This window comes from Akebia trifoliata, chromosome 10 (assembly GCF_017979445.1).
Source record: "Akebia trifoliata isolate Shusen 1 chromosome 10, ASM1797944v1, whole genome shotgun sequence".
NCBI classification, from domain to species: domain Eukaryota; kingdom Viridiplantae; phylum Streptophyta; class Magnoliopsida; order Ranunculales; family Lardizabalaceae; genus Akebia; species Akebia trifoliata.
The window spans coordinates 3,367,454-3,383,115 of NC_141384.1; the positions used below are offsets into that span (position 1 = coordinate 3,367,454).

Here is a 15,662-nt window from a genome sequence, read left to right on the forward strand (position 1 = left end):
GAAATCAAAATCCTCAATTAAAACATTCTCAGTGGTGTAAAACTTTAAACCACTACCGTCATCATCAAAACCTTAACCAAAAGAAATAAACATGCACCTTGAGTGCAACTAAATTCTCCAAAATTTGGAGGTACCAACCTAGCTAAGTTGGCAAGGCTTGTCGAGTCGTGGCCACTAACTCTTACTCACCTAACTGGAAAAAGAAAAACTTTCCAAAATTTTACAATCATTTCATGTTTATTTTTATCATTGCAACCAAACACCCTCTATTACATATATAGGAAATCAGGGCACATGCTTCTCTGGTTTTTGTCTCATTTGTTTCAACTATTTTTTGTATTAAGAGAGATGTTGAAAGATTAAGAAGGATAAACTAAAGCAACAATGAAAGGATAAAAGACCTCGCCCCGACAACCTCAACTTCAATACGTTAACTCATGATGAGAGAGTGTGGTTGGAAAGGAAGATTGGGGAGGATGAAGTGAGACTTGTGGTTGCTTCCATGGGAGGGAACAAAGCGCCGGGACCAGATGGTTTTACAATGGAATTTTTTAAGCATTGTTGGGAAATTGTAGCTGATGATTTCATGAAGGTGGTTTGGGAGTTACAGGATAGAGATTGCTTGGATTATGGTCTTAATAAGACCTTTGTGGCTTTGATTCCTAAAAGAGTGGGGGCAGTTGATTTGGGTGATTACAGACCGATTAGTTTAGTGGGGTCGGTTTATAAGATAATTTCGAAGGTGTTGGCAAACAGATTGAAAGAAGTTTTGAAGAAATTAATTGGCTGTGAACAAGGTGCTTTTATCAGGGGTAGACAAATTCTGGATGGTGTGTTAATGGCGAATGAATGTCTAGACTCTAGAATAAAAGATAAGAAGGTGGGGCTTATAGGAAAAATTGATATGCAAAAGGCCTATGATCATGTGAGTTGGGATTTCTTGAAATACATGTTGGGTAGGATGGGTTTTGGTGCTAAGTGGATTGGGTGGGTAATGAAGTGTGTAACTTCGGTTTCGTTTTCTATCTTGGTTAATGGTAGTCCGGCAGGTTTCTTTAGGAGCTCTAGGGGCCTGAGACAGGGGGATCCGTTATCCCCATTTTTATTTCTTATAGTGACAGAGGCTTTGGGAAGATTGTTCAGGAGGGGGGTTGAGATAGGGAAGCTATCCGGGTTTAGAGTGAACAGTGAGGGTCCGTTGATTTCGCATTTGCAATTCGCAGATGACACCTTAGTATTCTTGGATCCTACTAGAGAACATGTGAGAACTCTTCGGGTGTTATTATGTTGCTTTGAAGCAATATCAGGCTTACATGTCAATCTTCAGAAAAGTAAGTTGTTCGGGGTTGGTGAGGTGTTGAACCTTCATGTTCTAGCAGCGACTTTGGGTTGCCGCAGTGATACGCTTCCCTCTTCGTACTTAGGTTTACCATTAGGAGCTCTGTATTGCAGTAAGAACATTTGGGAGGGAGTTATCGAGAAAATAGAAAATAAATTGAGTACCTGGAAGGCAAAATATCTTTCCAAAAGGGGTAAGGTTACGTTGATTAAGAGTAACTTAACGAGTATCCCGATTTACTTCCTATCTATGTTTTCGTTGCCAAAATCGGTGGAAGTTAAGATTGAAAGACTCATGAAGAATTTTCTGTGGAATGATAATAATGACGGTAGAAAATACCATTTGGTGAAGTGGAAGATGGTTTGCACTCCAAAGAAGAATGGAGGTTTGGGGATTAGAGGGCTAAGGTTAACTAATAAAGCTCTCCTGGGCAAGTGGCTTTGGAGATTCGGGGAAGAAAGAGAGAATTTGTGGAGGAGAATGATTCAGGCTAAATATGGAGAGAAGAAATTCGGGTGGTATAGTAATGAGAATAGAGGCACTTACGGGTGTAGCGTGTGGAGAGGTATTCTGAAGGGTGTTGATGAGTTTGATAGGGAGATTAGATTCAGAGTCGGGTTGGGGGACAAAGTGAGATTTTGGGAGGATATTTGGTGCGGAATTTCATCTCTGTCTACTCAATTCCCGTCCTTGTACACTTGCTCTTTGAAAAAGAATAACTCAGTAAGGCAGTGTCTGATTCTAGACGGGAACACCGATTCTTGGGATCTGGGATTTAGGAGAAACTTCAATGATTGGAAACTGATGGAGGTTACATCTCTTCTAGACCTCCTTAATCAAATCCAATTCAGGGAGAACGAGCAGGATAGAAGGGAATGGATCAAGGCTAAGGATAAGAAGTTCTCAGTCAAATCTTTCTATTATTGCTTGCTTAATGCGGGTGAGGTGTCCTTCGCTCCTTCTGTCATTTGGTCCGCTCTTGTTCCGTCTAAGGTATCATTTTTTATATGGCAAGCTTCTTTGGGTAGAATCCTTACTTTGGATAACTTGATTCGTCGGGGGTGGATTATCCAAAATTTTTGTTATCTTTGCTCGAGGGATGGGGAGTCTGTCAATCACATTCTTATTCATTGTTATTTCTCCCGTGTTATTTGGATGTTCTTCTTATCTTGATTCCAGGTAGAGTGGGTTGTCCCTTTATCGTTTTTTGACCTCTTAAGGGGTTGGAGTTTCAATATCTTCTCTGCTAGAAAGAGGCATCTCTGGGCTATTCTTCCGTCTACCATTGCTTGGGATCTCTGGAGAGAACGCAATAACAGGATATTCCACAGTAAGGAAAGCTCATCTCAACAAGTGATCTCAGAGATTTTGGGGATGATGTTCCTTTGGTCGAAGATGAGTAAGGACTTTGAGGGAGTAAGCTTTCAAGATTTTGTATTTAACTGGGGAAGCATTTGTAATTCTTAGTTTCCCGTCAGACTTGTTTTCTTTTCCATTGCTTGTTTCTTTTTTGTTGTTGCTGGTGGCTTGTTGTTGGGGGGCTATCTCAGCCTCCTTTACTCCTTTTCTCCATTTATAAAAGTTATATTTATAAAAAAAAAAACAATGAGAACAAATTCAATTGGTAATTAAATATAAAAGGAGATAACTTGGGGTCGTTTGTCAGGAACTCAGGAATCAGGCTAAAGAACGTTACTTGAATTAAAAACGAGACATAACAAAATTGAATGCAAGACATGTAGCAGTTGGACCGTCCAACCTTTACATGAACAAATTATTATTCAAAGGCAGCACAACTGCGAAGCACTCAATGACAACCAATAAAATTTAAAAAATTGAGGTGGGATTTTAATCCCAAATGACTACCTCATCGATGTTGGATGATCGGGAAATGTTGCAGCTGCCCTAGCAGACTTCGTCCCAAAGTCGAGACCAGTTCTTAACAGACCTCAAGATTTACAATGCAAATCCCAAGGATCATTCAATAATCTGCCCATAGTTCAACTTGCTGGAGAGCAGACACATTTACCATGAAAATTCCAAACCAAAAACTTCAAAATGAAAAACGAGAGTTAAAAAAGGATGAATTTCTTTTAGAAATCAAAGATTAGGGGCAGGGCACTGGTGGATCTGTGGTCTTATTTGCGTCCTACAGAAGCAAACACCAAACTGTCCTCGGATGCATTAAAAAGAGAGAACATTGAAATGAATGTCTATATAAATTTATCTGAAAAGATAGCAAATCTGCTAGTCATAATATGCCAAGATGGGAAACAACTTAAAAGAATTATCACAAATCAAACACACTTCACGGTTCCAAGGTATCTTGCTCAAATAAGATTTTCCCATCTTCAAAAAAGATTCACTCAGAAAACCATCAAGCCCACGGATCAGTAAATGGGAATAAATTAAATTGGCTAACAGATCACACACCCATAAAACCAGACTATAACCCAATGTGCTAATGTTTTTGAATGTCAATTGAGTAAGTTGTGCCGCTTTGATAAAAACTCCGGACAACTTTGATGGTGTCCTCAAGGCATTACCTGAGATGAATCAATTACTGTTCTTAGGTCAGACATGAAATTATAACACTGCATTTCAAAATAGTAACAGAAAGAACGATTCCTAACTAAAAGTTGCTTATAATTTTGCACCGTATGTAAGGCTCACATACCAATCATTGATTTGAAATGCCCAAGTAAAGCTTTCTAACAAAAGTCACAATTATCAATCACCATGATTATATAGGTTTTTTTTTTCTCTAAGACAGGGTTTCTATCCCAGGTCTGTGGTGCACTTCTTTTTCATCTATACACGAAACCTGATAATAAATTTCATTTTGATGGACCCAAAGAATGCAATTGCTTGAATGATAACGACTATATAATAAGAATTTGAATTTTTGTGCATGTCTATCTTTGTACATTGGGATGCCGTAAAGAAATTGGGCTTCACATGGGCACACCCCGCTCATTGCTATTAGTAGACGTAATTGGATTATACTAAGTGCCCACTGCTCTCACACATACATCATTCAGTCTTCAATCACTGGACGGTCCCATTATTTTTAAACGAGAAACACCAACCTAGAAAAGAGAGACCTTCTATTGCCACACCAATTTTTTGCTAAATTCTTATTTACATATGAATTGGGGTGGCATTAGCAAAAGTTGGTGTGGTAATAGAGCCACCCAAAACAAGGTGCTATTGATGTGAGATATATTAATGGAGACCAGAATAAGGAAGATTACCTTTAAATTGGTCAATCATCAAAATCACCAGCATTTTCCAGTAAGTAGTTCACAGCCAATTCCTCATTACGGTCACAAGCTAAAAACGCCTCAATGACAAGGGCTCTGTCGAATCCCATTGATTCAAGCTGGAAAAAAAAGGAAAGAAATTGTTCAGGAAATATTATATTGAAAAAAAAAAAAGGAAGGAAAATCACCCCCCAAAGAGAGGAAAGTCGTACTCGCTCGATGGCCTGTTGTTCTGCTGGTGTCACAGTGATGGCATGGGGCATGTCTTGCTCAGGTTGCTCAAATAGATCCCTGAAAATAGAAAGCAAAATATGCTGTCAGCAGACAGGTCCATGTCTTGTAATTAGCGAGGGCACATAGAAACTGATCTGTATTTTATGGAGGAAATGATGTCCATGCATCTTAGAAAGTGACAGTATCTAAATACTAAATATCTTGTGAGACGAAAAAGAACAAAGTGTGGTGAAAGGGGTCAGGTGATAATTGAACAATATAGGTCCCCTGTACCTGAATGTCCAGGCAATCAATTTTTTTAATTGATCAATTTCTGTAAAATTAACGACAAAAAAAGAACATGGAGAAAAGACAAAATAAATACCTAACCAAAATATTGCTAGGAGTGGAAGGGCAAAGCTAAGCAGCAAGCATAGAAGTAATGCATGCCAAATAAACATGTAAAAAAGAGTAGCCGTGACAATTTAAACAAAAGCAAGAGTTCAAATAAAAAAGTCTAATACACCAAACCCCAAACATCCCTCGCTACCCACTCCACAAATGTTATGCAATGAGCACGTATCTTGAGGACTCCAGATATCTATTCTTGCACAAGTCCAAAAGGATCTGAGATTCGTTGGTTGCAAATCTATTGTGTGTGTGTGTGAGAGAGAGAGGAATTAGAGCTTCTAAAGTGCTAGAAGACTGACCAAATTCAAAAGTAGAACTACTTTTTCCTTATTAACTATGAGTTTCGTAATTGATTGGGTGGCTGGCAAGCTAATATCCAGACCTAAAATAGTTTACTTTTCCTACACTAGAGATGATGTAGCAAAAAAAATCCCGACGCACTAAACTTGAACTTGTTTCAGTTGAAATTCAAATTGAATTTGATCAGGACTAATTCAACAAGGGGAAATTACATTAAAAATTGAAAACTCAGCAAGTTTGGACAATTATTTCAAAAGTGTTAAAACATACAAATTAATAGTACAAAAATAATAAAAAATGCATGTTAACACACTTAAATTATATCATAAACAACAACCAGGTTGAGTAACATATGAACCATAAATAGTATTCCAAACATTGATGCAAGTTTTCAAAGAACTGATAATCAGAGAGAGAAAATCTACAATTAATTGTTGAAGATAATGTCATTTATGTTAAAAAAGAAAAAAAGAAGAGAAAATACCAAATTGGTTTTTTGCAGCTAAATTGACCTAAGATCCTATAGAACAAAGGTAACAGAAAAGGTCGCATTGTCACTGGTCGGATTATGAGATACCTAATAGGCTCTCAACCTCCAATTCCACGGGAAGAGATCTACATTATTGTCCAAGTGTTTACGGGGGAGGTTACAGTATTGTGGAAGTATTTTACAATGACTTGCCTAGGAAAAAAATGTCTGTAGCACCCATTGCAAGTGGGCACTAAATCATCATAACCATCAAAATCTTATCCCAGAAAAGGTCACTTGGTGATAAAAGCAGTTCTAGGTGTACAATTTGAAAAGCATACTGTCTTTAAACTAAGACGATCAAGCCTACAAGTTATGAAGTTCCACTCAGCATGTTAAATAATGAGTGGTATTCGTAGCTCATTGGGACTGCAACCCTTTCAGAGAAAGTCTAAAGTACTTATAAAATTAAAATGTATTAAAGTCTAAAATGATACAAGAAACATCTACTAGTCCATTGCCTAATTGATATTCGTAATTTCATTAATTATATATGCGCGAACGTGTGTGTTTAGTAAGTTAGTAGTATATATTTATAACAAAGCATATCTAAGGCACTCACCCTTCAGCACCTTCAAGAGGTTCATTAATTAGCTGAAGAAATTCTGCATGGTGCTCTTGAATTAGTCTTAGAAGTTGGGGATTTTGCTTGCTTAGCTCGTTAAGCATTGGCTGTCAAAGAACAAGCAGTGTCAAAATTTGAAATGTGGCAAAAGCATTAAACATTCTTCAAAAAGAATAATATACAGACCTGTAGGATTTGTGGATTGGCTTGCACCATCGAACGCAGTGCTTGGAACTAGAATGCACCCAATCACAACTCAAAGTTAGCAGTCATTACAAATTTCGACTAAGAAACTTGTCCACATCTAGAGCGAAAAGCACCTTAGCATTTGATCCATTGTTTAACAATCCATGGACTTAACAAAGCATCCAGGACATGTAAAGATGCAGTGAGGAGGCTTTCACTTAGGGAAGTTATTATGCGATCCAGAGCAAGTTATTTATAGAAGAATTACAAAAATAGAATAAAATAAAAATCTAACAGGCACTAGTTGAAAAATGGGACATTATTGGCTCATAGTAGGCGCAGAGTTCCAGCTAATGTTTGAAATGTAGATAACTCTGGTACAGTAATAACTGGTCTCTGTTGCCCACTAGGCTTTTTCTCACCTCATGGCTGTTTTCAGGTTGGCATCTATGATTTAGTTATCCCATAAACCCTAATTCTCCAAACAATTACAAGTAAATTCCTATTGTCACTGAGATTATTCCTGAATTCTTCTAAGCTAGGTCAAGTGTGAGGAAGTTATTCAAAACTACTTTCAGATATAAACCAACAATAACCTTAAAAAAAAGACTTCAACAAATAAAACCAACAGACAAATTTCTGATTTCAACTGAGGGCATGGCTAGATAAGGAAAATAGAAATGTTATAACCCAAATATAAGATATAAGATAACTGAGACTAAGAAGGCAATCGACTTATGCATCCTTAGGACAGGGAGGCAACAGTGTAGCAAATACTGAAGGCCTAGAACAATCTTTCATTGCGTGTTCACATATTACCAACAAACGAACTCATATTATAATATTCTAATCATATGACTGGAATTTAAATTTTGCAACTTGAACTTAATTTTTTTTTTTCTCCAGCACAGATTATTTGTTGTGCTGGTTATCAAAACGACCATGTAGGGTGAAGCTTACGTTAAAACAATACAATAAAAAGGTTGATTTCTTCAACGGTGTCTAAGGACCTTACTTCCATGAATATTGTTATCCGATAGTTGCAACAGTCACAGTTCTGAACTTATTCATATGACGTTCTAAACAAAGTCAAGAAAACCATAAACAGAAAAAGGACATTGAATTTAAAATCCAGATCACTGCCAGTACCAATTTCAGTTTACATTCCAGGATGATTCCATATGCATCTTTTGAAAATAGATTAAATTTTAAACAGAAAACCATGAATGAGGATTTCTAAACTCATGTGTGATAGTAATAATTTTCAGAGGCAAGATTCGTTAACAAATATAACTTGGTCCAAGACTCCAGATATAAAGCTCCAAAAAAAAAAACTATAAAAAAACAAGACTTCAACAATAAAATCCAACAGATAAATATCTGCTTTCAACAGAGGGTATGGCAAGATTAGAGAACACCTGTTGGTTGTGTCTGAGGAAATCAAGGGATCCATCTCCACCATTGGAACCGGAATTGAGTGCCTCCTGGAAGAATATAGAATCAAGAAGTGATTTTTTTTAGTACGCTAGGCTTGCTATTTTTATTTTTTATTTTGGTGTAAGATTTTAGAGGAATTTAAAGGGGCGTTCTTCAAGGACTATTTTTTATGGCCTAAATTTTATTGAAAGAGGACAAGAAGTCCGCAAAGAAAGGGGTAACAACAAAAGCAACAAAAAAAAAAAAAAAAAACGAACAAAACAAATAAGCAAGAAAACAACAACAAAGAAATGGGACCTCATATGCTTGGTTCCAAATTAGTTTTTGTTTTTTTTGTTTTTTGCTATGCTATTAGATAGTTTTCTCAACCTCCATCTTATTCAATAAATTATACTTATCAAACAAAAAAATATAGAATCAAAATAATGAAAGAGATTCATAGAAAAAGATGAGCAGCGTGTGACCTGCGGAAACATGTTCAGGGGAGAAGAATTAGGAATTCCAGAGAGAGATGCAGCCCCTGCTAGATCTGTTTCAGTTGTGGGGTTAGCCCCACCAGATTCCTGATTTGAAGGGAAATGGGGCACCGGAACAGCAACTTCTGCTGATGCAGGAATACCCTATAAAGATAGCAAGACAAACTATCAGTTACCAAACCTCAACCAAAGCATATGAAAGAAAACCACAAAGTTTGGACATACAGTATATAAATAGTCCACAGCTCGCTCCGGATTGTTGTAAGCTGCACGAAGTGCACGAGTAACAGTCTCCTTGTCCCAGCTACCACCACCCATATCCATTAATTGCTGAATAGTCTGCTCAAGACTATTACCAGCAACCAAATTGGACGCAGCTTGTCCATAAGTATTGGCAGGCACCCTACAATTGAGATTTTTAAATATAAATTATAAGTGCCTTAACATGTTCCAATTGCAACCCCTGTGGTGCAGATGCAGTGATGGAACCAAAATCAAAATGATGAAAGAAGTGAATAAAAAATCATTTATCAACCCGCCCACTACAAAATCTACTCATGCTGATATGTACATAGGGGTTTAAGACATAGTTTGTCAAGCCCAATTTACATGTGCATTTAATATCTGTGTGTAGGAAAGCACAAGCATCTCCGACGTACACATGCCAGCCATATATATCTTAATCTCTGTTTTAAATTTCTGCCATTTTTCACATTCAGCTACACCAATTCGACTAGATATCAGGCCATGCCATATAGGTTCTTCCAATTTACATGTGCATTTAATATCACGTGTAGGCAAAAACATAGTCAGATACGCAGATGCACAACCATAGATATCTTAATTAGTAAGCCGGAAAGTGGGTAAAATCGAGTTTTGATCTCAGGTTGCGATATCAACATGTAACCAAAGTTTGTACAAAATTTCACTTGACCAGGCCAAGTTGCATTTTCCCTGCCAAAGTTGGCACTAACTCATCACTCATCAGTTCCAGTGAGCACCAAGACACGCACCAAAATAAGATCTATCATTTTCATCGGGCACAGGCATTGATGAAGAAGATAGTTTTTCATGTGTCCCAAGGAAATATTGGACAGATAATAGTGATACTTTTTATAACTAACGACCGGCGTAGCCAGCATGGTTTTCCTTCTTCCTTTAGTTTGGAAGTTAACAATGTAAAGAAAAGATAACATAACTATGATGCTTAGGTTTTTTGGTGGTTCAAAATTGGACTTTTGTGACCAAAAGTGAGGAAATTTTTTAAAGATACCAGTTCACCAAACAGGACTAATGGAAGGTTAGAGGGAGAAAAAGACAAGTCTCAAGCTGAACAGTCAGGGATATTATCTACTTTTCCTACAACACATCTATAAAAATTAGGTCCCTGGACCTGGTATAGACCACACATCTCTCTTGAGATCCCACTGGGTTAGCCCTCTCTACTCTATTGCATTTTATCTCATCTCCCAGCTGATGCAACCACGACTATGACCATTGACTTGGCTTTGGCGGGTGTTGGAATCACCTCATTCGCAATACTCACCAATACAAATGTGCAAAGCCCTATCCACCCCTAACATTAAAGAGTGTTACACCTGATTTATCATGGTAATACATTTTTTCAGCTGATGGGCTCTGTGAAGTTGATGACCACTGAGGTTTATGAGATCAGATCATGGATTATCCCGTTGATTAGATAAGAAAACTGGTCCTCAAATATTTGAATGTTTATCATATAATATATATTCATATATTCATAATGTTCCACAAAATAGCAAATGCTTTAAAATAAATACACATGTTTCTTGGTAGTATTCATTTACAGTTAGACAGATTTAATATAATTACATATATCTAGAGATGTTCTTGCAAGGATTTCACCTCTTATAGATGGTATTTATATAACTAGTCGTAGATCTTCCAATTAAGGTCCTCCAGGGAAGTTTAGAGCATTTAATGAAAATGTTTTCTAAGCTTCCATAAGGAGCCTAAGGGATAATTGCACGGACATGTAAACCTGTTGGGCTGTTGGGGTAAACGTCTCCAAAGCATCATTCCCCCGTCTAACTTACCTCGGTTTTTCTCTACCTTAACCTAATCATTCGCCTTTTAGTTCTTGATCAAATGGTCATGATTGCCTTACCAGTGTCAGTTTGGTGCTCTGGCATATTCACAAAGTATCAATGTACCAGGATATTCCAAATTGATGGGCAGTGTGCCGCAGGCACAGCATGTAATTCCCCCCAACCCACCCAAGAGAGGATAAGAAGAAGAAGAAATGCATACTTAAGTTAAAAACTAACAAATATGTGGAGAAAGATTTTCTAGTGATATAATCTGCCACACAATACTAAAATCCTCAGGTTATCTCAATCAAAAAGTAATGTGATTATTACCTCGTCATGAGGTGACAAGATAAATCTCCAATGTTTGATTTTTGAACGACAAATAGACGTCTAACTAGATGGCACCATAACAATAACCAACACAGCTGGAGAAGTAAAGCAGTGAATACTATGCAACCAATTTATGAAGATATCACATCTAAATGATCAAGCTAATAGATTTAACAGCTCAGATGAAGTATGAATCAATATCCCTTATTCAGATGAAGTATGAATTCATATCCCTTAAGTTTACAAATCAAAGACCACAAAATTAGAATATCACAAAGCCTAGTTCTATGAAGAATTTTTGTTTTGCAAGAAAGTACTGAAAAATGCATAAACTGCTAATTTGAGATGGAAACCATACTCATTTGCTCCGTCAGAAGCAGATGTAGTGCTCACTGGGGCCCTGTAGCATGAGATTCCGTAAGAACATACAGATTGAAGTCAACAAATTCACGTAATATTGCCAAGAAGCATATAGTATCAACTTACGGTGCTTGGGGAGGGACTACAGGTGCTGGAGTGGGAATAGAAGCTGGTGCAGTCGTTGCAGGCTGTTCAAATATAGGTACAAGTTTTTAATAAATAATTATGAAATTAAAAATAGATACATCCCATCACTAAAATGATGCAGCAAAGGATACCACCTGAGCAGATGAGGCCCCCGCTGAACCTACAGTTTTGCTCTACAAACATGCCAAAAGAATTAGAACCGTAGATATGATAGGAAAAGCAAAGAATAAAGAAAATAGAAAGACCTAAGTAAAAATCGAAGACTTCACATTGACAACTTTTTTCATCAAAAACTGAAAAAAGCTTTCTAAGACAAGCAGAAAGAGATATACAGAAAAGCATTCCAAAGATGAAAGATGAGAAAGATGAGAAAGAATCCAAAAACTAGCCAGCAGAGAGACGGCTGGCTCCGTGCAAAAAGCAATAAATATCTCAATTATGAGCAAAATTTTCCACATTAATGTCCCAGAATTCTTTCAAACAAGACACCAAATGTACTTTAGCATATAAAATTTCTTAAGGTGGCACTTAAAAGCTCTTAAAATTGAACAACACATAGCAGGTTAAAGAAATTTAACAAAAGTAACTATACCTTGCTAAGCATTACAACAAGAAAACCATCTTCACTGACTTTGTTCTCTTCCAATGTACTTTCATCTTTCAAGACCTTTCCATTGTGAATCAGTAATTGTTGTCCACAAGGGTAGTTATCTTTTCCTTGCACATCTTCAATATTTTTCTTTACAGCCATAATCTAGTAAAAAAGAAGGCAATTTAATAAATCATTAACACCGTCCTCAATCAAAGATGATTTTTATACAACATCCTCAATCTAAACATATTATTATGCAATGCACCCAGTTCAGACAATGGATGAACATACAAAATTCTAAAAAGACACAGTATGGAAAGCACACACCAGTCATACAAAATTCTAAAAAGACACAGTATGCAAAGCACGAACCAGTCTATTTTTCTTTTGTATAGAATATAGAATAAAGTATATAGCCCATGCTGAAATTTGAAGGCAGAGATGCGCACCTAAGCTCACATTCAATTTTCTTATTTTAAAAAAAAAAATCAAAAGAAGAAAAGCAAGTAATAGCACAATAAATTTCAAACAAATTTGACATGTTGACCTTATGTGTTGTTTGGTGGGGATATTAACCCAATGGTGAAAGCAAGTTCGACAAACAAGTATGGTAAATAATTAAGATAATAGAGTCTCAATTGTTCACACTTCATTGGATATTAAATACTGTTTGGAATAAGGCCCTTTATGAAAACTTAAAAATACTTCTTTAAATAATTTTTTTACTGTTTCATAAATTCTTCAAAAATTATAAACATAATAAACTTCTCTTAAAGGAAATTTTTCTATGGAACCCCACTCTAAGTTTCCATGTAGAACCTAACTGTTTTTGCAAAATTTATTTGTTTATGGCTTGTTTGGATCTCTACTTTTTCTCAAGTGCCGCCAAATGGTATTTTTAAGAGGTTTTCAAAATATTTTTTCCTGCAAAAATGGCAATCCAAGTAGAACAATAAATTTCACAAACAAGTCTCTTTTCCTTTAGCATAGAATCTAAAGACCACTCAAACTTTAAAAATAGACAATAAGTAATAGCACAAGAAACTTCAAATAGAGTTTGACCTGTTGGTCTTCTATGTTGTTTGGTGAGGATGTTTGCCTACTCGTGAAAGCACATTGAACAAACAAGCGTAGTAAACAAAATAAGAATTATAGAGTCCCAATCACTCACGCCTCAAAGGACAATAAGCGCTTGTTCGTGAATAATGCCTTATATGAAATCTTAGGGTTTGTACAATTGCGAATGGAAAATAGGTGGGTAAATAATTTCCCCTAGAAAATATGATTTTCAGGTGTATGATTGTGCATTTTCTTTGGAATTCATTTTCTTCTCCAAAGTGATTTTCCAACCTAGAAGGGAAAGTGGTTTCCCACCGCAAACCCTAGAGGAAATGATTTTCCCACCTAATTTTTTTCTCTCACCCCCACGACCAAACTAAACGCCAACTCCATTTCCAACATCTTCCTAGGTCTAATCAAATGGTGGTGTTCATTTCTCTAGGACCATTTTCTTGAGAAATTTGTGTTCCCTTGAAAATGAATTCCTTGTTTCCTACAAAAAAAATCTATAAATGATTTTTTTGTTTATAGTGTTTTGAAAATTCTTCAAAAATCCTAAACATAGGATATTTGGAAACATTTTCTAGGTTTCCAGGTAGAGCCTAACTACTTTTCCAAAATTTATTTATTTAAAGATAGTTTAGGCATCCATTTTTGTTCAGTGCAGCAAAAAGGTATTTTTAAACAACAAAATGCGGTTCTATTTTTCTACACAACAGTTGACAACTATTCTTTATAAGTTTTTAAAGAAAAATTCTGATTTTTCTGTGATTGGCCTGTTGGGACCTAATTTTGCTGGAATGTTGGGTCCCTGTTTTGCTATTTATTGGTTGGTCAGACTAATAGAGAGTGAGGGCTAGAGATTCAGCTTCGAGTTGGATCTTATAATTTAAGATTTAATAAAAATATATCATCAAAATTACGTACTTTACATGTTTCAAGTTTTGCTTTTTGATGAGCAATTTTAATCCCAGACAACGAAGAAACATTCAGAAGTGTAACTCATATGTAGTTCGATCGTGTCTTGTAAACCTCTAGAGGAGAGATGTGGCTCCATTTGGGGTGTGAGTTTTAGGCTCTAATAACTTACCTTTTTGGTCAAAATTGCATTTATCTTTATAAAGTATTCCTTCCATATCCTTTTAAGTGGTGGACAACGATGGAGAAGTTATAAATTTGTTTCGTAACGGTCACACATTCTCAAATTTGGTTGGGGCGGGCGTGGTGTAATAGAGAGTAATGGATATTGGAATTATTTAGTAAATGATAATGATTATACACGATATCAAAACTCAAAATAAAGATACCTAATTTAAGAAACGTGGGTTGTGTGAAAAGTTATGAAACTACCTAATTTCTCTATTTAGTGTGATCTTACAAGAGATCTTAAATCTCTCAGTTAAAAGTCTATCAGGCATGGATGCCACCTGTATCAAATGTGACACTCAGTAGAAAATAACTATTCGACCTGCACTGAAATACCATTTACGTATTAAAAAAAACCCATTTACCTAAATTCTCTACCAATTTCTCTATTCGGTTATGGAGTTCGACCACTCTGTTTAAGGAGAATGTGACCATCACTGCCGACCACTGTCAATAAATCATTTTTTTTATTTCTTTCTTTTATTACTACATCTATATCTGTATCTAAATTCCAACATAGATATGTGAGTTTCATATAGTTTCTGTAGTTTTGTTTAATTTAAATTATACTTCATCTGTACACAAGTTTCAAGCTTGACGCCTTAAAGAGATTTTGATTGCACGTTACACACAATCAATGTTTATTTATCCTCAAATCCACTTAAAATTACAATCAAAACTCTCCTCATTGAAAAAATAAATAAAAATTGTTCAAGAAATCGGAGTTCAATTCCATTAGAATTACAAGTAGAGTTCAAATTACAGAAGAAGAAAAAAACGAAATCGAACATAAAATTACAAAGAGAAGAAAATAGGAACTAACCGTGTCGCCAGGCTGAACCTGAATTCCAAAATGGCTACCTTTCAAGGTCTTAACAGTCAGCTTCATGTCGATCGATTAGGAGATAAAATCAACAAAACCCTAGACCAGAAAGACCAAAAAAAAAAAAAAAAAAGGAAACCCTAGCAGAGAGGCTAGAGCTTCGGAGATCGAGATCTAAGGTGAATTAGGTAAAAGAGACGGAAGAGAAAGGGGAAGGTATCTAATCTATAAATAGGGTACGAGTTCGTATGGAATTTGATGAAACAAGAAATCCTCACACATCCAGTATAATAGTCTTTTACCACGTGCAATATAAATAACTCGCACGTGCGATTAGTTTTTTGATTTTTTTTTTCGGATAGATTCTATTACCACACTAACTTCTACTAAGAGCACCCCAATCATATTTAAGGATTT

General features: G+C 36.1%; 1 protein-coding gene across 2 annotated transcripts; it reads right to left on the minus strand.

Moving 5' to 3' along the window:
- Positions 1–3,539: 3,539 nt before the first annotated feature.
- On the minus strand, positions 3,540–15,486 carry LOC147392792 (ubiquitin receptor RAD23b-like). 2 transcript variants are annotated; one of them, XM_086455003.1, is made up of 13 exons: positions 15,246–15,486; positions 12,218–12,379; positions 11,760–11,798; positions 11,605–11,666; positions 11,477–11,518; positions 8,945–9,122; positions 8,708–8,863; positions 8,225–8,290; positions 6,807–6,854; positions 6,618–6,727; positions 4,815–4,893; positions 4,594–4,721; positions 3,540–3,902 (listed from the first exon to the last, which is right to left on the minus strand). In XM_086455003.1, the coding sequence occupies exons 1-12, from the start codon at positions 15,309–15,311 to the stop codon at positions 4,605–4,607; spliced, it is 1,125 nt and encodes a 374-aa protein (XP_086311129.1). In that variant the 5' UTR covers positions 15,312–15,486; the 3' UTR covers positions 3,540–3,902; positions 4,594–4,604. The 2 variants fall into 2 exon arrangements, with proteins under 2 accessions (XP_086311129.1, XP_086311128.1); XM_086455002.1 differs by having other exon boundaries at positions 3,540–3,885; positions 15,246–15,484.
- Between the last annotated feature and the right edge of the window lie 176 nt (positions 15,487–15,662).